The following is a 24,279-nucleotide window of genomic DNA, read 5'->3' as shown; positions in this document are numbered from 1 at the left end:
TGAACAGTAGCACTCCTGCTGAGCTACAGAGAAACAAATTTCTGAATCTTGTGAAGCATTCTGAATCCTCTGAAAGAATTGCCTGATGTTTGTATGGAGTAATTTCATTTCCTCCTCAAGGACTTTCAGTTGTGGAGGCCTACAAGTTGTCTTGAACCCAAGGAGTAACATCATGTATTTGAAAACCACTGAGATAGTCTTGTATACACTGTCATATTTGTGAAGAAGAATATTTGTTCTACATGTCTTCAGAGACCCCAGTAAAATGCATTTTCCACTGTCTAGATACCTGATGGAAAAGGGAACCTGGAGGAAAGCCAGCTGGCTTAAGCTCCCCCAGTGTGAAACAGAGGTGACACATGTTGGCAGACTGAAAAACTTTGAGGAATTGGCAGGAACTTTCACTGCCTCTTCAGTTGATGGCATCTGTCCACCCATTGTCCAAGTGGCTTTGCAATCAGCTAGACTGCAAATTTTCCAGACATCATCTTGTTATTCTGTGTTTGCACAGTGCCCAGAACACTGGGATCCCAGACTATAAAACTATAAACTATTGTGATACACGCAATTAACTATAGTAAGCATGGGGACATCCCAAGCTCATTTCTGGTCCCAGGTTCTCCATATTAATAGTAGCAGGTATGTCATCCTCTATCTGCAGCTGCGCCAAGGTTGCAGCACTTCCTTACCAAGACATAGAATGTACAGTCAATCATGTCTTTGGTCCCGCATAACTAGAATGAGACAACCTGGCATTACTTTTGAGACTCAGCTGGAAAATCTGCTTAATACTGACGTTTTACTTTCTAAAATAAAACCAACCTCAGCGAGAGCATGTAACACTGATTTTGCCTCTTACACTGGTGACCAGTTCCATAGGTCTTCTCAGGTAAACCATGCTAGTATCTACAAAATGTGAGCATCGATACTCTCTGATTGGCAAACAGACTTTTTCTCAAAAGTAAATGAACAGAAAGATTAATTCAGTAGGTCAAAATCAAAGTATTTTCTTCAGAAAAAATATACCTACAGATGCGAGATCAGAATATCAACAGTTTTGACTATATCTTGTTCATTTTCCTTGACAGGTGAGCTAAACTTATTGCTTGACACTTTCAGTCATTACTCATCAGCCAAAACCGATGCTATTTCTGTATTATACATTAACTGACTCAAAAATTTAGGAAGTGGGAAGTATTGCAGTGGCTTAATTTTTCACAAGCCCTAACATCATAACCCTGCTTGGATTTCAAAAAGCCACTGTTTGATACAAAACACAAAATTACTGTGATGGTTTATTATCAGTACAGAGTATTTTCAAAGTTGCTGGAGCTGAAAATCCCACTGAACTCAATGGGAACTAAATGCTCATTTTATTTGAAAACTGGAACACTTCTCCAAGTGACTAAATACAAAGAATAAATGCCTAACCATTGTTGTTCCCTCCTGAAAATACAGCTGCAGATATACATTCATTCAGAAATGAAAATATTTATTTTTCCCTGTCCACAGATTAAACATGAGAGCTGTTTCTGCCAGATAATCAAAGAGAACTTGTATCCAATTACAAAAAAACAACAAACCAATATATCCATTTTGCAGGGAGCAGCCTTACAAATCAATGGCATGTTTTTATTCAGTTTATACTCTATCAGATGAAAAAGGAGAAGCCCCATACCATGTGTCTTAGAGGAAATAGTGTCTTATATGACTCCTACTCACTGTCATGATAAGGTTCAGGTGTGATTTTTCATTATGATTACACCCCTGGCAGACTAAAAGGTTTTCACCTTTTCTGTTGTTATATGAGTTTTTCCTGCTGTCATTCAGATTGTGAGATGATAATGATTGCAGGCACTCTGGCAGAAAATGCTGAGCAATCTTCCCATCTTTTTGTGTTGTTTTTTCTACTTCTCACCCAAGAACTGTAATCCAGTTGCCCCAAGATATTATGAGATAACTCTCCCCTGTCTTCACTGTACCAGAAATTATTTCAAGATTTTTAAAATGCATTTCTTGAGCCTTAGCAGCTTTAGAAATACAGCATCAAAGTTTGTTCAATGAGGGGAAGTATTTTTATCCCTTTTAGGTTCCAATGTGATCAAAGTTGCACTCTGCTTATGCCAGGATTTTATACTGGGCATAGATAATACCTCTGTATTTATAGTCATGTACTTACCAGCAGCTGTTTTAAAAGGGTCTGAGGCTTTTTCACTATAAATTTCAGACTTCTTTAAAAGACAATAAGTATCCTGATTTTCTTAACACTCGCATGTATTTTCTACAGAGCCCTTGTTAAAAGAAACAAAGCTATTTAACAAGCACTGTACTGGACCTTTTTTTTTGATTTCTTCATTAGTCTAATCTCTGTATCAAAACATTTCACATAAATGATTTTCCTTCATCTTTTTGGTATTAGAAAAAAAAAAGAATGACGATAAAAGGAGAATAAATATAATGTTCAGCAAAAAGGAAGAACTCAGCTTTCAATTCTAGAACATCTCTGTTTATCCCTAGGGAGGGTTCAATGCTATATGCTTCTGAGCAGCTCAATGCTGACCAACAGAAGTACAGAGGGTTAGTCCATGCACAGAGGCTTGTCATAAGTAAGCAGGGCCAAGCAGACTACATGGAGTGCTAGTCTAAGGAGAATGAAATTTAAAATTTCATTAGACTAAATTGGTTTCAGGGAGCCATTAGTCATTCCTCCCCCCTGCTCCCCCTGACCCGATATTCACAGTGTAGATTATATTCCAAATACTTACATGAGATAAAGGAGTATCTGAAAATAATGCCATTTTTCAAACAGATGCTCTCATACCCTATTAGTATTGTCAGACTTACTTCCCTGCTAAAAGCACTTCAGAGTGGAACAGTGCAAGAAAAAAACGTTGGGTGACCCAACCACAGCTGAATACCACTGACAACAGCAGAGACAAAACTGGGCTGTATCTCACTGCTTGTGGAATACCACAGCTGTTCATTTTCATGATCTGTTCAGGTAAGGTGGCAATTACACCATTTAAATTGAACTATCAAAATATGTTCAACTACTGATGTCAGTCATACTTGCTCCCTCTACAGTCAGCGAAGACAGGCACTTCCGCAAAGAGATTCAACCTAAACCAGATACCAGTGGGACACACAAACATAATTCTAGCATAAGGATCTGAACTCATTGAATATTTCTACATCAAAATCTCTATTCTACCTTTAGATTTTACAAAAATGACCATTTTCCAGATGAGTAAGAATCAATGCCTTGCGGAGTATTTTCCCCCCCTCTTTGGTGTGATCACTACAATTCTATGATACATTTTCCTACTCATCCAAGTGTGGTTTGACTAGTAATGCACTCTGAGTTTCATCCAGGAAGGCTGTGTATTACATCTTCTTGTTACAGGCTAATCTACTATGGCATTACTAAGTCTGTCCAAACTTTCACTGTCTTGAAAGACCACATTTGCTTTTAGGTAGGAAGTTCACTGCTTTGATCACTGTTAATGGGTGTGCTCCTTCCTATAAGCAGTTCAGAGATATTCAAGCAAAATTACACCATGTGGAAGTGGGGAATTGCTAGATATAAGCACAGATTTATAGAGCGGTTATAAACTCTTCAGTAAAAGAACAAAAACATATTAAAACTCTCTAAATCAGCTCCATGAGTTAATAATACTCATGATAATGAGATTGTTATCCATGATGCTGTTCTGTATTTTAAGAAAAAGGAAAACAAATGTGTTCAACCAAAGGTTTTTCATTGCCAAATTTAGAACATTGTATGTATTAAAATAAGGATTAAAGGTATAGAAAAACTAAAGGTAGGAATTAAGATATATGTCTGAAATGTCTTTTTTCAGATTTACTGAAATTTTACAGTGAAACAGGCTTCACTTAGTTTATTGCTTCTCACTGAGAGGAAAACAAATATTTTTTTTATATATGTGTATTTATATATATGTATTTATGTATGTATATATACATTCACTCCAAAACAATAATTTCCCTAGTAAAGACGGAAGAAAAGGGTCCATCTTTATCAGAATCAATGGTAAAATCATTAAGTACAGGGGGCAGCATTTGTCTACATAATTACATCAATGATGGGTAAACCAACACAGCTTCATGAGGGTCAGTGGAAAATTTCTGACGTCTACTCAGACTTAGAAAAGGAATTTCTGTGGGAAAACATTCTCCCACTTAATCATTCTTTGGCCAAGAAGGGAAAAAAACAATCAGAAACCCACATGGAGAGTGCTGGTGCAGAGACTGTGGCTATACAGCTACTGGGTGACAATTTCCTGGGAAGCCAAACAGACCCAGGAGAACGTTCTCCCTCACTGAGCATGTGTCCCCTGGGGGTGTCCCACTGCTCCCACTGAGAGCAGGACCCAATGGCACAGAGCAGCACAGCAGGCAAGACTGCTCTATTTAACAAGGGATTTGTCTGGAAAGGGAGGACAGCAACAAGTGAGGTGAGAAACAGAATTTATATTCTTTGGCATAGCCTCCAGCATTTTTTTCAATGCTGAGAAGCAAATGAAGTCAGTGTTTATTAGTCCTAATATAGCCTTTTAAAATAAACATAAAATTATAGGTTAATATTAAATAGATCAATGAATGAAATGCTATTGCTGAGCCAGTAGCATTACCTTTAATTAGCCAGCTTTTCTCTTTTGCTAGCTGTGACACAGCTGTGTTTTTTACTGGTACTTTACTAGTAGCTCAAATGATTTCACTGTAATTTTTTAGGCAAATTCACACATAACTGGAAGTTACAGCTGCTCTTAAGTTATGTGCTTCAGCATTTTTTTTTTTTTTTTGTTTCAGATATGAATATTTCTGCTTTATGTTGGAGGGAAATATTGTTTTGTTAAGAAATGACTACAAATTGAGGCAAAAAATAAAGCAATATGAAGAACTGTGGCCAGACCATTAGTAATTAAGGACAGGATGAAGAGGTGGACAGAAGAGGGCGTGAAAGAAATAAATGTGATCAGCAGAGCCTTGAACAATAACTTGCAGGCCTTACTTCCTCTGGAGCAAAACTGCCCACCGGGAGACTACAATATAATCATGTAGCCAGGCAATAGGATAATAATATTGAAGCTACTAAATCCAAAAGCCCAAGCAAACTGTTGTACGTTAAAGAGACAGAGTCCTCTTTGGACGTTCAGCTGCTCTGAAGCCGCAGTAGTAGCCTCAGGACTTACTGCTGCAGATCTCCCTCTTTACATGGAGGTTTGACCAGTAGACCTGTGTAGTCGTGAGACGAACTGCCTTAGCCCAGCGTCCTCCCCAGGCCAGTTCTCAAATAAGCTTTTGTGTTACAGTGTGGGCACCCTGACTGAGCCAGGCCTTGCGATACCAGCCCGTGTGCTGCGTGCACCCCTCTTCCCGCCCAGCAAGCACGCTGGCATTGCATTAACCTCACTGCATTGCGGACAGGCAGATCTCCCCTGTGACAACCGCATCTTTTCCTGGTCAGCATCCCCCACCGCCTCGGTCTCAGGCTGCCAGCACAGGATAACTGTAGTGGATATAACATGTGGAAAGGGCACTTCATTGAGCTGTCACTAACCTCTATGAGGCCTACGGTATTGGAAAGGCATCTAGTTGCTCAGCCCCATACATTAGATGAGATAACTACTGTTTTGGAAGGGGAAGCAGCCATTCCCCTGACCCCCCCATCACTACAGGGCAGAGGAGGAGCAAGCCTGGTTCTCCAGGCTGTTGAGCCTCACCTCTCCCATCCTGACTGCAAGCCCTGCCAGGATCCAGGCAAGCCCCTCTTTCACCCTTGCCACGCAGGGATTCAGTTCTGCCATCACTGCCAAGGAGGCTCACACCGGCTTTGCACCAAAGTTGCCTGGTCAGAGTTCAAACGTCTAACTAGGCACGTCTGGTCCATACAGAGCCTTTTTGCCAAGTTTCTCTTGGTAAATAAAACAGTATAGGGCTCAGGGACAACAGTTACAGGCTCATTCAAAACAGCCAGCAGCTTCAAATGATTGCTTGACAACTTGGAGCTTTAAGATTCAATAGCAGACAGGGATATTTTTAATATTAGCTCATGAACCCAAAAAAACTGGTTACATCATAAAAATACCATCCTTCTAAATCACAGCTCAGTGGCAAAAGTTACATTCCAATTGACTTAACAATTTGAAGCTCATGGCAAGGCAACCATATGTATATAATCTGCATTATGATCAGAAATGCTTAACTGATGCTTTTAAAAACAAGCAAAGTTTTAGTCATTCAAATGTTTAAGAATGTGTACTAAGGTGAGATTATTTTCTACTCAGTGCTGTTACTGAATTACACAGAGAAAACAAAGAACTGTGTGAAAATACAGTAAACAAGATGAGGTAGACCAGTGGTGGTATCTCAGCATTTTAGCTGAGAAATAGTCTGGTACCTTATGAAATCTAATGTGATCATGGTCAAAAGTGGAGCAACTGTAAAAGTATAATGGAACACACCTCAAAAGGAAAGGCAGTTAAGCCTCTATCACGTTGTTGTTTTTTGTTTTTTTTTTTTTTTAAATTCCTTTGAAGTAAGACACTTTATATAATAGCTGTTTGGCTGTGGGTCTTGCATCATCATGGTTTGAACATTTCTGGTTATTTCTCTTTAACTTTCAAAAAAGAAGATGCACTGCCAACAACCAAAAGCAAACTGTACATATCCACACATAATTCACCCACAACTCAAATCATGAGTTTTGCTCCACAAAATATAAACTTTTCAGGGTCAATCCTGGATTATCCCATCAGAAACACAGTAAATAAAGCCACTACAACAGGAAGAAAATTGGGCAGTTAGAATATTTTTGTTTTTCTTATCTAACACAAATGTGAAATAAACAAATGAGTTAACCAGCTCTTATGAATGATTTTCAGGAGAAAATATTAAGTGCTTGAATGTCAAGGTTAAATGAAGCTTATAAAGATCCCTATGACAAAACAACAGCTGAGAACAGAGTCAGTAGTAGGCTGTGAAATCAGAAAACTACCTGTTGTTCAACACAACCATATGTAAAGAAGAGTTTTAAGGGATTTTTTGTTGTTGTTAAGTAAGGTGATTGACTATACAAGGGGCACACATCAAGACATTTCAGTTAAGTAATATTTTAACATTCTTAGCTTGATTTAAACTGTAGACCATTGCAGGACCAACACAGCAATCAGCAGAGCTTAGACTCTGGATGGAAAGCACTGGCCTTTGGTTTTGGGTTGTGGGGAGGAGGTGTCTATACTCTTGTCCAAATTGAGAATTCAAAATCTGTTGCAGAGAGGCTGAGAAAATATGCCAATTGTTTCTAATTTGGATCCTTCTTCTGTCTCTGAATAAGCCCTAGACATTAAAAATGGAAGCCTTTCAGTGTTATCAAAAACACAAAATACTCATCTTTTTGGAGAAATGGTCTAGGATCAAAAATTGTAATGAGAAGCATCTGAAGTGAGGCTTTTCTGAGAACTGTGGGATTGCCAGGAAGGACAAAAATAAGAGTGAAATGGCGGTCTTGTTTCACCAGCAGATATATACAGTAATTTTAATGCAATTTATGCATTCTACTGCATCCCAGCTGGGTTAATTGAGATCAGCATCTCAGGAAAAGGAAATATTCAGCAGTGAGGAGCTATGTTATTCTGAAAAAAATAATAGAAAAGGGAGACTCTCAGGAATTTTAGTAGATGGACTTACTGATTCCACACATTCACCCAAGTCAGTAGATTGTATTACTGTTACAGTTTATAAGGCACTGTCATTTCCAAACTACAGTTTCCCCTCTGAAATTATTCTTTTGTATGAAAGGAAGTATCACAACTATAGGAATTTCAAAAATCATACTATGTTAAAGAGAAGGAGAAACTTAAACAAACCAAAATGAAATGCAAATAAAATCAATGGTCTGACTTAAGGCCACAAAACCATAGAAACTCAGTAAGGTCTAAAAATCCAGCTTGACATTTTGTCCCTCTCTCAAGCTTGTGTGCCTTCTACCCATTTTTTTTCCTTTTTTTTCTTCACAAAAAAAAAGAGGGACTTCTAATTAAATAATGTTGTGTGAGCAAAATTACATTTCCCATAATACTTTTCAAATTTTTCCACTTAATTCCAAATTTCAGGTCTTGGTAGTGAAAATTATTTTACAGGAAAAACAGATAAATCCCAGATTAAGTAAGAATACAAAAATCTTAAACTATGTAAAGGATTATCCAAAGTTTATCCAGCCCTCACACAAAGTAGAACCCAAAACAGAGCCTTCTTGCATTCAATGCATACTTTTTAAATAAGAAAAAGATTTGCCCCTGAGGCAAATTAGCTGAGTGGTCTGGCACTGCTTCAGTATGCTATCATGTCTTGCTCTCTTACATATCCAAGTTCCTTTCTCCCAGGTTGCTTAGAGCAGAAGCAAGACTAACCCCATGAACAGGTAGCTTATCCATTGTCTAAGGCACTAGTCTGCAAAGTGGGGTGCACATAGCCCAGGGGGAGCATAAGACAATCAGTCGGAGTGCAAGAAGAAAATATTTTTTGTATCATTAATAAATAAAACTAATAAAATAAAATTATGCTTAGTTAATCTTTATTTTATCAATTTTTAATTTCTATATTTAGATATGTTTTACAATGTACTTAATATATTAGTACATCGATGTATTTTATAAATAAACACATCTATTGAGCGTGCATGCTGAAAAATATTTTACTGACTATTAAAAACTAGAGAATACATATAATGCTTGAAAATACCTTCATCCATAGACCAAACCTAAAAAAAAATACAGTTCCAGGAACTGATATCTCTCCAGCTTGGCTGAATTTAAACTATAACAACTCATGACTTTAGGAAAATACAGAGGCACTACACCTAATTCCATCATACTACAGGTTTAGCTTAGCTAGCCATCATGCCATGCCCTTTTAATTGCTCTTGATGAGCCTGTGCAGAAAACTGAATTTCTCTTTAGCACAACAGCTATCCAAAAGTCTGAAATAAACCATTCAAGAATATTGAAACCATTTACAGAATATTTTGGTTGATCACAGGGCTTCCATTTACGTTATAACACAGAGAACAAAAGGTCAAAATGCGAACGTTTGAAAACTCTGATGATGAGAAAAGTAAAAAACCCTTCTGTTTCCCCAGTATGTGACATTCTCTAGACTCTTTTTTGGGTTCATTTTCATTATCTCAGAATAACTAGTTTCTGAGAAGGATCAAAACCACAAGTAACCTCAGAAAAATGTTTTGGCTTTACAAAATAGACTAGAAATCTAATGGGAAGAATTATTATTATTATATAACTTTCATCCAAATCTAACAGATACAGGTGGCTTGTATCATTGTTAGAAACATTAGATTAGCCTTCAGTTTCAGATGCTTTATATTAAGTTACCCTTAGGATGTGAGGAAATATTCTTAGCTTGGTTTAAATCTTTGGGAATTTTGCCATAGACTCCAAGGGGCCCTTACCTTCTACAATTTTGCCTTAACAAGATATCAGTGTTTGCCAAAACCTGCATCTTGATTTATTTGCAAAATACTGCTAAAAATATTTGGCTTAACATATAATGGGTTCAAATTTTCAGGTGGTATAAATCAGTGTAGCTGCAGAACTATGCCAATTTAACTCACCTGAGGATGTACCAGTGGGTTTTATCCTATTTTAAGATCATTCATTGTAGTAAAGTAATTGTTTTAAAATCTTCCTGCTTTTACACAGCAGGCAGTCACAGTGGTTTCACCCAGGACTACTGCATTTTTGTGGGTATAAGCTGCAAATCAAACAAATCCATCCTTTCAAAAATGTATTATTCCTTGAAAGTAAGTACAAAATCTACATTTTTTATTCAGTCCTGGCAGCAGTCAGCAATCAGATGCTGTATTTAAATTTAGACAATATAAATGCAAACATGTCTTTGCAATATTGTTTACAATAGACAAACCTTGAGTAACAGTGGTTCATTTCTACTAAAAAGGTGATACATATTAGCCATTTTCGAAATTTTATGTGTTACTTGTTAACATCTAGCCACATCTGTGCAAGATCCTCTTTCAGCCTCCTTTATTCAAACAACTGAATTAATTTTTATTTAATGTAGCATTTGTATGATAAGAGAGAAATTTGCCAGTTGAGGATTTGTGCATTTAATAGAGTAGTTGAGAGAGAGAAAATAGAAAGCCTTAAGAGATAGAAAAAGAAAAATAAACACCTTAACACAACTGCAACTGTGAAGTAACCTCTTCCCCCTGTTAAATTCTATGGGCATGTACTTACTCCATGATGCCGCACAGTAGAAGAGGGAGGTTCTTCTACCTAACCCATAAGTACTTAAGAAATGTTAGGAAATTTTGGTATTTGCCTTATTTAAAATAATATAAAGCATTTGGAAGTAAAAGATTAAGCTGGGAAAGAAAATTCATGTAATTAATAATAATTGATGATAATTGTGAGCTCACATTGCTGCAGTGTTGTTGGACTAAAGTTCATATAATACAAAATACCATAAAGTAGAAAAATAAAATCAGAAGACTGTTGCCTAACTTTATGAAAATTAATTTATCAGGTAGGAGTTTACAGCATGGAAATTTCTTGTTGATTGTTTCACTGGAAAAGCATCTTGACTTTGGATAAACCTTTATTACTGTACTGTATAAAAGCACTATGAGTTTGGATAAAAAAATAGATGTGTGAAAGCTTAAAACCTTTCACATGCCCATTCTCTCTCTAAGATTCCATCTAGCAAATGTTTCTTCAGAATTTTAGCAAAAGGTACGAGTGACCAACAAGCAATTTCTTTTACTGCAAAACTTGTTTCTTCAGCTTCCACTCTGCTATGCTCTCTTCTGAGTGCAAGCTCTTTTCACTCAGAAAAAAAACACATGACGTCAAGTAAGTATCCAAGTCTGTAACTACACAAGTGATGTTTGACATAAATTGTTGAAGATGGCCAACTTTCCATTGGTTTCCATGGAGTAAGGATTGTAAAATATCATAGAATAATTTGGGTTAGAAGGGACCTTTGAGGTCATCTAGTCCAACCCCCCTGCCATGGGCAGGGATGTCTTCAACTCGATCAGGTTGCTCAGAGCCCCGTCCAACCCGGCCTTGACTGTTTCCAGGGAGGGGGCATCTATCACCTCTCTGGGCAACCTGTTCCAGTGTTTCACCATCCTCATTGTAAAAAACTTCTTCCCTATATCTAGTCTGGATCTATCCTCTTTTAGTTTAAAACCATTTTCCCTTGTCCTATTTCTACATGCCCTGCTAAAAAGTCAGTCTGCATCTTTCTTATAAGCCTGCTTTAAGTATTAAAAGGCCACAATAAAGTCCCAAATATTTCCCAAATTATCCCTGAAATAACTGCTAGCTCTCCTGAAGCTACAATAGCAGTAAGTAACTTCAGTAAACAAGTACTGACTGACGAAATGATGGATAAACATCATCACTCTGACTGTCAACAGAGGTTTATTTGCCACTAAGTTTCACATATCTGAGGATTTATGTGGCACATACAGTTCTTGCTGAAATCTGTGAGAAGCTAAACACCAAAACTGCAAGTTAGGCATGCTCCATCCCTTTTTTTGAAGGAAGACAAATGGAGACAGTTTGATAAGAGATGAGAAATTCATGCTCCAAGGTGAATTTTTAGTGTAAATCAGCTTTTCATCTCTTAGTACATATACATGTTCAGTATCTTAAGTGATAATCCATAATGCAGAGTGAGTACCTCACTCATTTGACCCTATCTCCCATGGTCTCCTTCATAAAGCAATCAAAATCTACCTAAAAAACTAATCAGATTTTCTGCCCCATTACTAGTCCTTTAGAAGGCTGTTACTTTACTGCTTTAATAGTTGGAAAACGCTCTACTTCTCCCAGGTGAAATTCATTTAGGGTAGTTCATACCTATTTTTATTGCACCAAAACTGTCACAGAGAAAAAACGTTTCTCTTCCTTATGGTCTCAGAGGAGACCTTGTCTTCTCTTGGCAAGTAGCTGCTTTCCCTGATACATTAGTGCTAGCTAACCTCTGTTATGTGTATCTATTCTCCTGAACACAGACAACCAGAATTGAACCCACAGTTCTAGATAAAATCCAGAAAAAATAATAGGGCTATCTAAAATGGCATGAATGTTTCCTTGTCTACCTTGTCTGCTCTGTTCCTGTCTGTCAGTCTGACCCATCATACCTAGCTATATACGTTTTTGGGTCACACTTGCCATTTTTACAGCCACAGAAATTGGACGGCTTACAGTTAATCCTACGATTGACTTCTTTGTAGAACACAACATATAATTGTATATGGTATAATAACATATCATTCATATTTTTTCTTTATTATACCTTGCAATTAGTTTTTTTCATGTCAGAGGGTACCAATGTGTGTTTCATTCAATATGCATTTCAACACTGATGGGTATGTTTAGTTCAGAATTATTGTCTAGATGTTTGTCTGGATGGCTAAACTGAAATATTTTTCAAGGTACAAAAAATCTGCCCACATTATTTTCTTGTTTCTGGCTCTTTACAATAGCTGACAGTGATTCATAATTCCATCATAATGTGCAATATCACTAAACCTGCTACACCTCAAGTTATTCAAGCATATTAAAAGTCTACTGACTTCTGTGTAGCTCAACTATTCAGAGATACAATGTCATGCTTATAAAAAGTGTGAAAAAAAAATGAAAAAAACCTAATATGCACCAAGGTTTGTTTCTACAACAGAGAAGAATAAAATAATATTATTCTAAGGTAAACTGACAAGTGTACTCTTGGACAAAAAGTAAGCAGATGATACATTTTTCAGACTGACTTGAAGATAGAGGCCAAATTCCAATGGATTTTGCTAGAACAAGGATTATGAAGTATAGTCCAAGTTACTCTGGACGTATTTGCTGACTTCTCTGGTATTACAACAGCAAGAAATAATTCCAGTAATTCAGTTTGACTGCTTTAAACTGCTAAGAAAAATGAGCTTTACTTTCTCTGACAACATCCCAAGACCCATATTTACATACATTGTTCTGAAGTCAAAGACTTCAGTCAGCGGGAAATCAATATAGTGATATCCAAAAGATACACTGTTTTGATATAGGGTAAGAAATTGCTTTCTAATTTATTGCAGTGAGTAAAAAAAAGCATTGGAATGCATGAAACCAAATTTATCTATTTCACTGACCTTGAAGCTGGCGTCCTTTGTACAAATCTTTTGTTTTGGTTGGGTGGGCTCTGGCACCGTTATCACACTTAGGTTGTTCATACCTAAAGAACAAACAGGGAGAAAATAGAACCAGGCAAGGCTAATTTGATTTAGAACTAGTTTATTTTCAGTTTTTCAGTCCAAATTAAACTTGTACTTTCTTTTATTCAGCAAACAAACTTGTTTTTCATTCAGAAGGGGCAATGTAAATTCATCTGCCTATTTTCCACTTACCTCAAAGAAGCCAGCACATCTTTATTCTCTTGGGGTTGATATCAGACTAAAATTTATTATCTATTCGAAAGCCTATTCTACAGCAAGGAAAACTGAGGAAGGAGAAAACTAGGGAATTGCTATAAAGTAATACATAATAAAAGATAATTTTGGAAAAAAAAACAATAAAAAACTCATAAAACCAAAACCGAAGTGAGACTCTCCTCCTGCCATAAACTGTATAACAAATTCTGACATCTGACACAGTATCCATGTTGGAAAACACCAGAGAAGCAATTTCAAAATCACAACAAGGCAGGTACTGTAGTTAGTTACTACTGCAGCTCTAAAGCCATGTGCTACTTCATCCTCTTCAACAACAACAACAAAAAATACTACCTTACATAAGAAGGGCTAACCATGAACAGCTAATATTTTTAACAAGAGCAAAGAACTGATAGAGTTTCCAGAAGGAAGGGAACTGAGATGAAACTGCTTGAAATGGATTGTGAAAAAGGCTGAATCTCTACCTGCTACTTGAATATTCTTGTTTCTCTATGCTTTCTGAATTTACTTAAAGTCACTTTGTTAGTTCACCTGGTAACAAGAAACTCTGTGCTATTTGTACTTCCAACAAACACTGACTTATGCAACACCATTAGCAATGTCTTTTATGCAAGACTGGGAGGCACAGTAGCATCTGCTGCTGAATCTCTCTTTTTTTCTTATGTCCCACTATCAATGCATGGTGGGTTTTCACTCAGCTTGACAGAATCCCTTTCTGAGAAATTTTACTGTCTCATTCTCCTAAAGTATCCTGAAGCTGCAGCATTCAGTGTGTAGCATTTCAGAGAAAGTTTAAGTTCTCAGCTAAACACACTTAGTAATGTGACTTGTGTCCACATACATGTGTGTGCACATACATAACTGTTCACCAAATCTAGGTTCTTTCAAATTTTATGTAACTGCTCATCTTTCTTTGAAATTTTCCTATTCTAAGTTCCCCAAAATAACATTTATTGAGTGGCATAGTAAAATGTCTAATTAAAATATACTAATCCAAATTTTTGGAACAAAGTATTATTTTTTAAAGCATTAAATGGTGGCTACATCATGAGTCCAGGCCAGACTGCCCCTAAGAACAATGCCCAAGTATTCTGACTTTAATTATCAGGCAGGGAAAAAAAAAAAAAAAAAGCCCAATATTATTTTCACTTTGAGTACTTAATTTATTTACACATCATCTGATGAAACTGCCCACTGGCCCATCAAATTTTGGCTCCTGCAAGAAGGTACAGTGTTGTTTTCATGGACATGGGAGAGCTACAGGCACTTTTTTTTTTTTTTTTTTTTTTTTTCTTTTTACCTAAAGAACAGCAGGAATAGAAGCTGCTTTGATAGAATGGGTTGGATTCAGATACCTGATGGATGACCACATCAATCAGCCAAGAAAAGAGTGAAAGGGAAATCTCGGAGCAGTACTCACTAATGCAGTATCTGGCAACCAGCCTGGTCCCCGATTAATCTGATAACTGACTCTGCATTCCCCTTGTCCTCCTCTGTTACTGTTATTGCTCTGTGTCTACTCTTTCTTTTTTGGCCTCTACTCTTCTAACCTCTTGGCTTGTATTTTTGTTAAATACACAGTTCATCATATACTAACTAAATCTATTAAAGCCCAATAGGTGTTAAAATGTTGCAATGGGAAAAGTCTATGTTTAACTCTTTGAAACAACTGAAGAAAGAAAATGAATCATTAGAAATTTGCCATACAGAAATAGCCATGCTAAGAACTGATAAGAAAAACACATTTGCCTCAGTTTTCACGGGGAAAGAGTGAGAAAGGGATAACATGTCAGAATGGAGCACTGTCAGGTTAAAAATAATGTAGTCTAAAGACATCCCAAGTTACTCTTTTGAATTTTAAAGGGGAAAGAATCCCTAGCAGTGAATGCATATCTAGAGTCGGCAAGGACTGATGAAGGCTGCTTTACACCTCTGAGCAGTCTGCTAGGAAGGACTGAGATATACTGAGGTGTACAAAGCAGTAGAGAATGGAGGCTTTTACATGGTTTCTACAGCATGGACAGTCTCACAAAGCAGCCGATTTATGTTCTTTTTTAAGTTTATAGAATCTTGTACAAGTGAATTGGGGATTACTTTGACCACGATCCTAGTTGCAAAAAAGTCACATGTGAGAACAGAGGCTCATGGCCCTGCTGAGCAAAATGTCTGAGGGTCATGCTATGATGTCAAGGAGGCATTGGGAGCCAGCTGGTGAGGACCATACTGACAGACTTTTGGGGGAATGGTTGTTTGTAACTTTATGTCCATTTAGTCAAGTGGAAGTTTCCTCTAGGGTTTCATAAAAGCCATCTTTATACCACAACTTCACCTATTTCTTGTGAGTTTTATTGTCCTAAATGTCCTAGAGTGGTTCTTTGTTCATATATCTTTATTTTAACACTAGAATGAGATTTCTGTTTTCTGGGATACTTTCACTGACAAATTATTTATCTTTTTTTCAGGTGACAGGACATTAGAAGGTGAATGAGTATTAATAGCTTCCCTTCATTTTGGGGGTCTAACTTAATGCAACTACTAATTATTGCAGTATTCATAACCTGATGATGTGATAAATTTTACCCTCATTAATGTATTCAAAACAAACAATATGTAAAATGCTAAGCTGTTCTGGCATCAGCTTCCCAGATTTGTCTATCCTTTCACTGTTGTCCCCTTGTCATTCGATCCAGATTTGCAGAACAGACATTCCAAGACACAGTGCATCCATACTGCTACAAGAAGTACTAATGCTATCAGTTCCTGTAGTAAAGCTTTAACAGCTACTCTTCTAATTTGTACTTTGCAGTGCAAAGCTGGAAGATAGTATACACCATTTTGCATGAGCCCTGGGTTTTTAAACTAAAAAAGATTCACATATTCACTCTTTCCATTCTGTAACAAAGAATTACAAGAAGGCAACTGTGTATTTCTCATCATATTCTGATCCCCTTTTACTTCCCTCTGCTAGAGAAAAAATGATTAATTTTATCAATATTTTAAAAAAATAAAATAAAATAAAATAAAATAAAATAAAATAAAATAAAATAAAATAAAATAAAATAAAATAAAATAAAATAAAATAAAATAAAATAAAATAAAATAAAAATTAATGGCATTCCAGCCCACATAAATCTTTCTCAGAAATGAGGTCTAGACATTCCTCTTAAACTCCAGGTAGTAATCCCAGCTGCTTGTTTACCAGTACTGTAGATTCCTAAATACACCAGTCATTCTTTTAGTATGAAACTCCTAAAACTGAGTACTTTATTTATCCATCTGTGCTCAGAAATTTCCTCTCAAGGGATATTACTAAATATTACTTCCTCAGAGCTCCATTGAAAACTGCCTGTAAATCCAGCAAAGCTGAACAAATTAGAAATAGCCAAGATCACAGCAGCTGACCTACTGACTATCAGTCATGAGGCAGAGCACTCATTGAGCAAAAGAATATTTGCATGTAAACCATACGCATGAAATGATTGAATTCAATTTGCCAGCCTTCCAAAATTGGAGATGCGCAGCACAGTGAAAGACCTCCCTGCCACCTCTTCTCCCACAGCTGAGTAACTGTGTAGTTGCCAAACACAAGAGGCCAGCAGACCACACAGGACAAAAGGAAGGAGCCTGATTCTGGATCCATATGTGAGTCATCAAGGGGTTGGGAAGATCTAGAATTCCAGTCTGTATGACAGTAGAAGCCAAAATCACGCATAATACATGCACGTTATACATATGAATAGGAAAGTGAGCTGGTTGGTTTTCAAGGATCACCATCTCTGGTTTCATGAATGTGCATGATGTGGCAGGAAGCCTACACAGATGAACAAGGAGAACCTAACAAAATTCAGACTTAAAAAGGAAGGATACAAAGGGTGGAATCAGGGCCAGGTGATACAGGAGGAATATACAGACACTGGCCAAGTGTGTAGGGGAGGGGTTAGGAAACCCAAAGGCCCCTGGAGCTACACCTAATAAGGGGCATAAAGGGAAACAAGAAGGACTTCTCACAAGTCAGCAAAAAGAAGACTAGGGAAAATGTGAAAATGTGAGTCTGCTGCTGAGTTGGACAGGGGACCCTGTGACAAAGAACACAGAGAAGGCAGAAGCACTCAATGCCTTCTTCTCCTTGGTCTTTACTTGTCAGACCAGTCTTCAGGAATCCCAGGTCGCTGAGACCAGTAGTAAAGTCTAGAGCAAGGAAGACTTACCCTTGGTGGAGAAGGATCAAGTCAGGGATTGGTTGAACAAACTGGGACTACACAAATCCATGGGACCTGATGGGATGCACCCACAAGTGCTGAGGAAGCTGGCTGATGTCATTGTGAGGCCACTCTCAATTATATTTGAAAGGTCGTAGTGACTGGGGGAGGGTCCTGGGGACTGGAAGAAAGCAAATGTCCTTCTATCAAGAAATGGCAAGGAAGAGCCAAATAACAAGCCAGTCAGCCTTATCTCAATTCCTCAGAAGGTGATGAAGCAAATTCTCCTAGAAGCTATTTCAAACATATGAAGGACAAGAAGTTGATTGACAGTAGTCAGTATGGATTTATGAAGAGGAAATCATGCTTGGCCAACCCTGCAGCCTTCTATGATAGAGATATCTTGCTCCATGGATGAGGGGAGAAGAGCAGATATTGTTTATCTTAATTTTAGCAAGGCTTTTGACACTGATTACATTCTGATAGACAAACTGATTAAGTATATGCTAGATAAATGAACAGCAAAATGTGTTGCAAATCGACTAGAACTCTCTCAGAGAGTTAGGATCAGCTGCACAAATTTCAGCTGGAATTCAGTCACCAGTGGAGTGGACCAGAGTCCAATACTAAAGCCAATGCTGTTTGACCTCTTCATTAATGACCACGATGGTGGGACAGAGAAACTCTTTAGCAAGTTTGCAGATGATACAAAACTGAGAGGAGTGGCTGATACACCAGAGGGTTGTGCTGCCATTCAGAGGAATTTCAACAGGCTGGAGAAATGGGCTGGCAGGAATCTCATGAAGTTCAAAAAAAGGCAAATGCAGAATTCCTGCACCTGAAGAAGATTAATCCCCTGCACCAGCATGGGAAAGGGGCCAGCAGCTGGAAAGCAACTTTGTGGCAAGGACCTGGGATTTCTGATGGACACTAAGCTGACTATGAGGCAACAATGTGCCCTTGCAGCAAAGAAGGCCAACGGCCTCCAGGGCTGCATTAGAAAGAGCCCTGCCAGCAGGTCAATGGAAGTGATCCTTCCCCACTCATTCACATTGGTGAGACATATCTGGAGTGCTGGGTCCAGCTCTGGGCTCCCCAAACAAGAGACACGGACATACTGGAGTAGGAATAGAAAAGGGCCATGAATATGATTAATGGACTGGAGCATTTGGCATAATAAGGAAAGGGTGAGACAACTGGGACTGTTCAACCTGGGGCAGAGAAGGCTCAGGAAAGATCTTATTGATGTCTCTAAATATTGAAAGAGGGGAAAATAAAGAAAATGGAGTCAGATTCTTCTTAGGGATGACCAGTGACAGGAAAAGAGGCAAGGGACACAAAATGAAATGAAATACAGGAAATTTCATTTAAACATTTTTTTTTTTTTTTTTTTTTTTTTAAATTGTGATGGTGATCAAACACTAGAACAGGCTGCCCAGAGAGGTTATGGACTCTCCATCCTTGGAGATATTCAAAGCCCTACTGGACATGGTCCTGAGCAATCCAGTCTAGTTACCTTGCTTTAAGTAGAGGGGTTGGACTAAAGAATCTCCAGAGGTCCCTGCCAATCCCAACTATTCTGTAATTCAATAATAAAATGATACTCGTAAAGAAGAACTACAAAAAAATCATCAGAAGCCCCTTTGTTTGATAAGCACAAGAAGATGATTTGGACTTAAATTAGAGAATATAAACTAAGGCTCTATAAAATGTTTTAAACTATAATTCAAAGAAGGATTAGCATTAAAACCAAGAAACTGAACAAAACTAGGAGTGGAGAACAGAGGAAGAGCAGAAAAGGAAGCCTCTGGTATCTCTAGAGTACATCTCTAGGTACTCATACAATATGTGTACTGATCATAGAGTTTCAGGATCAAATTTGGACTATTTTGTTTTGACAGCTTATGGATCTCAACTTGCTAGAAACAGAAAATCAACAGTAACTTTAAGTCATGCTCACTTTAGCTGACACTGTAATTGACATGGTCTAGACTACTGTATAAAGAGCTATCAATAGTAAATCAGCACTTGAAGAATATGTGGAAAACATCTCCCCAAGAATATAATACTTTACAGCAAGTGGATTATAATGTTTTTTCACAAACCTTATGCAAATGATAAAAAATTATTTTTGTTTAAGCTTGAAAAGATTTATGATTTCATCAAGATACCCATAATGCCTGCCAGCTTTATATGAGTTTCTATAGCATTTGTATAGCATATACAAGGGCCAAACCTCAATAACCAGCCTAAATAGCATCCTTTGGAACCTGATACTTGATTTGCCTACATCTGCTCTATGTGGCTCACAACACTTTACCATGTATCCGGCTCAGCTGAGATGACTGAACTCCAAGCTTCTATTAATAACACACTAAAATGATATTTCCTCTCTATGGGTTCCCAAGCAGTTGTTCCATCAAAACCAGTCATATGAAATAGTTGAGGAGGTTGCTGGAAAAATAACCGAAAATTTCTGAGGTTGGATGTGGTTTTTGTCATAGACCATCTTATTTGGTTCTTCTACATTCAGGCTAAGGAGCGTGAGGTTTCTTCTGGGTCTATTCATTATTTGCTCCAAGCCTTGTCTTTCCAGCACAAAATAGAAGTAAAAAGAGGACTAGGTTAGCAGACTGTGACATTGCAGTGACAGAGTCTGTGGCCATCAATTTTAACTTTTGATGTCTCTTAGAAATATTTCACTTCATAGCGAAAGAAACCTATATGACATAATTCCACCAGCAATAGAAATCTGCATATTCTCACTACAAGTTTTCAGCATTGAACATGTATTCCCTTACCTGGTTGATGTACCAGGGATGGGACGTCCCGTGTCGACCAGGACACACCAGCAGTAGCCCGTGGAAGGATGGCACTGCACTGGTTTGTAGAGGCCACCCTGAGCACACTCTGGAATGAACACATTGTCTTTCTGGGGCTGTTTAGCTTCCTCCAGGGCTGACTGAAGCTCTTGATCACATGATGATGCTTTTGGAAGGAAAATAAAAAATACTGCAGAAACTATACGGAAAGGGCCTACTAGTTTTATCAAACACTTTTTATATCTTTTTTGATTGCATATAAGGATTGTATTCAAAGATGTTTGCTACAGCGCAAATACCAGCTACATTGGTCTTTGCTGTATACTGTTAGGAACTTTAATTTCCTTTTCATGCAGCTGCTTCATAATACAGTCCTGTATCTTGACACTCACTCCATTTTCTATACTAGATATAATCTATGGATAGTCAAATACTTTTTCTGACACCTTAAAAAAATCCTCACCTACTCCACAGTCCCTAAACTACTGATTCTCTTCAGAGAGAACTGTAAACATCCAACTTCTTAGGATTCCTTATGTGAATTATTAATCTAGATATTCATTTAGATGATTACATTCTGTTCTTTCTTTCCAGTTTTGGAACAACCTCTTAATACAGTGAAAATTCTTCCACCTTCTTTTCTGGTGATACTGGTATTGGCAATGTATCATTTGCTCTAGAAACCAAAGACCCAGATGAAAAAGTAATACATTTTTATCTCTACGTTAACAATATGTCCCAGAACTCTTCTGGATGTGAGAAAACCTTACATGTCTACACATTCCTAGCCTTTCTGTGAAACTATCAACCAGGGGGCAAAGAGCAGAAGACCCAGGGCCTGAGAATGCCAGTCAGTTTGCACCAATCAGCAAAAAAACCCCACATCTGCTGAAGCCTTTTGATAACGATTAAACTGGTATACGTGGCACTGCAGAGATAATAAATAACACAGATGATTTACTCAAGCCATTATTTCTCCAGGAACTTTAAAGTCAGTCTCTTATCATGTGAAATTTAGATGGTTAATAAAACATCATCAGCATAACGTGTAACTCCCAAATTAATCCAGTGAACAAAAAATAAATATTTGAAAAAAGAATGTTAAGCACTCTACACACATAGAGATTACTGACAGGAAAATTTCAAGTTACTAGAATTTTAATCAATAAAAGTTTCTCTTCAGTTAAAGAGAAGTCATCTGTCATTTCAGTCTTACAAAAAAAGATCTGTGGGTAATATTTTCTCTTCTTTCAATTCATTTAAAGACTAATGACACGCTCGCTGAATCTCTAGCAGGATTTATTTCTTGATTTTTTACAGTTCAACCCACAGAAGAACAAGTTGAATCCTCACAGGATTTTCTATTGCTTTTGTAACAAGTTTCAGCTTCAGTCTAATCTCATTTACTCTCATCCTCGGGGTTCTGAAAATGCTTTGCAAATTATAGGCAAAAACTGACAGAAAGTCACTAGTTACATCCAGAATGCTACTGCTCCTTGCCAGCTTCCTGCAAATGCAGATGACTAAAATCAGTGACTTCTGTTGCAGGGGAAAAGGTGGCAGGAAGTTAAACACCTTCACACTTTAAACAGCACACAATTCCATCTATACAACGGCCTGGTTTCCAAAACAGTGTGTTTTGCTCCAGTTCATGTAAAAGGTTTAAAAAATAAGCATATCAGTTGCTAACTTGATTATGAGGCACAGATGGAGTGTTTATTCAGTTCTTCAGTTGATTTTGTTTTGTTTTGTTTTTTTTTTCTTTTGTGTCATATGGTATTTGAGCAGAACAGCTAAATAAATTGATTGATTTTGCATGTTTTTGTCTTGGTCTACCCACTAACATAATCAGAGATTGAATAGCTTTCAAAGCACCAGTGTTTAGATAATAAACTGTACTTAGAGAATCAGTGTAGTGAGGACAGAAAGGCTCCTTTAAAAAAGGGAAATAGATAAATATTTGCATGTTAAAACATTCACAGAAATAGCTATGTTTTCACAAATTAGAAATCTGTCACCAAAAAGAGTAGCCAAAATAAATCTTTCCCTCAATGAATCTGATTACAATGATTATCAAGTTACAAGGTACGACAACCCTGGAAAACACATCACTTAGTTGTTCACTTTTCATGTTTTGTATATAATCAAGCAAAAAAGAGCAAACGGGGTGAAGCAGCTGCAGTGAGAGGAAATCATTACTCCTCTTTAAACTCCATGAAATTCTTCCCGCTTTCATACTGATAAACCTTGGGACCATTCCATTAGCTACTGTGACCTTGTCTCGTTTTACATCCTTGTAACTAGCAACACAATCTGGCAGATGTGCAGGTATTATTATCTCTCGCAAACCCAGAGGAGCAATGCATTTTCTTGCTCTCAGCTTTGTTTAGAAAATACATTGGTGTATAGAGACTACATAGTCAGGTCATCCAGACAGACAAAATGTAAGAGCACAGTGAGGGCGTGATGGAGAATTCCCAGTGCAGAAGCAGATACAGACTGTTTCAGCTGTGAGCATAAACCGTCACCAAATTCCTGGGAAGCTCTAGTTTCCACTGATTGAAACAACCATTGAAAGACTGCACTGCTGACTCAAAATCACTGGAGTCATGGGCCAGTGCAGTCACCTGTGTTGTGGTGATTTAGGAGAAGGTGGTACAGACCTACATAAATGGTCTTTACTCTCCAGATTGACTTTCCAAGGCAAGGTTTTCTACAAGCTGCTCCTTAAGCTAGAAATTTGTCTCTTTTACAATAGGGCAAGTTTGTTCTGGTCCTTTTTCTCCCTTATGTCTGGTTTTAAGTCTCAGAGATACAGAAAAGCAGTATTGTGGGAGAGATGTCAAAGGAAGGTTGCAAATGTGGCATTAGGAGGGACTTCCAGAAAACTTAACATTGCAAGTGAAACTGGAAATAAGACAGTTAGTGACAGTAATCAAAGGAAGGTTTAAAGATAAAAACAATGTTCTCAATGGCAGAAGTCTATGAAAAATTACAGAAAAGCAGATATTCATACCAAACACCAAGGTAAAAGTCCTGTAACTAGGAGGACTCTAGTGATGAGAAGTCTGCCTCTGAAGAGCAGCATTGGCACAGATATTCAAGACAAAAAAAATATATAAAAGAAACTATGGTATTTTCAGGAAGGACTTTCCCCTTCTTGGAACTTTTAATTTCTAACTCTCCCCCTATGGATTGTAAATTGTAACAAGAGGAATTTATCATTAGTCCTAAATTAGTTGTCAAATAAAATGTAGTTTATTTTTGACAAATTGGAAAAAATATAAATCAGCGTGATGGACACTATCTCTGTCAGTTTTCTATGTACCAAATGACTGAGACTTATTACAAGTCTGCTGAACCCAGTTCATTAATTTTATTCACCGAAAGTGCAGAACAGTATATTATTTTCCTCCATTATACAATGGCTAATGAGCTTCAGGTCAGCTATCAGGCAATCTGCTTAGTGACTGCACAAGAGAGTAATTTCTGCAGAGTCCAATGCTCTGTACACCTTTGACATGATCATTTGTGCTACCATTCTTACTTCCCTGTTTGTTTTCCTGACTAGAACACTGTTTCTACATAAAGTAGAGGAAAACTGGAAGTACTTACCTATAATCCTGCCTGATTTTCCCAGAACCAGAATATCAGTTCTCTGTGTAATTTCCTCTCTGAGGGAACCATTCATTCCCTTTCAAAATTTTCTTTCAGTTATTTAAAACATGAATAGTGGAAAGATGCAATTGTAGTCCTG

At 37.5% G+C, this 24,279-nt stretch overlaps 1 protein-coding gene across 5 annotated transcripts in view; it reads right to left on the bottom strand.

Moving 5' to 3' along the window:
- The window catches only part of SMOC2 (SPARC related modular calcium binding 2), a 149,084-nt gene that overhangs the window by 25,818 nt on the left and 98,987 nt on the right, over positions 1-24,279 (bottom strand). For all 5 annotated transcript variants that reach the window (XM_032987294.2, XM_032987295.2, XM_032987296.2 and 2 more), the window contains exons 8-9: positions 20,502-20,688; positions 13,202-13,284 (exon numbers count right to left, since the gene is read on the bottom strand). In XM_032987294.2, the coding sequence (XP_032843185.2) occupies positions 13,202-13,284; positions 20,502-20,688 (270 nt within the window). The remainder of the gene's footprint in view (positions 1-13,201; positions 13,285-20,501; positions 20,689-24,279) is intronic.

This window comes from Tyto alba, unplaced genomic scaffold, assembly GCF_018691265.1.
Source record: "Tyto alba isolate M040663 unplaced genomic scaffold, T.alba_DEE_v4.0 Super-Scaffold_22, whole genome shotgun sequence".
Lineage (NCBI taxonomy): Eukaryota > Metazoa > Chordata > Aves > Strigiformes > Tytonidae > Tyto > Tyto alba.
Note: the sequence above shows the minus strand (reverse complement) of the source record. Positions and strands in the feature narration are given on the sequence as shown.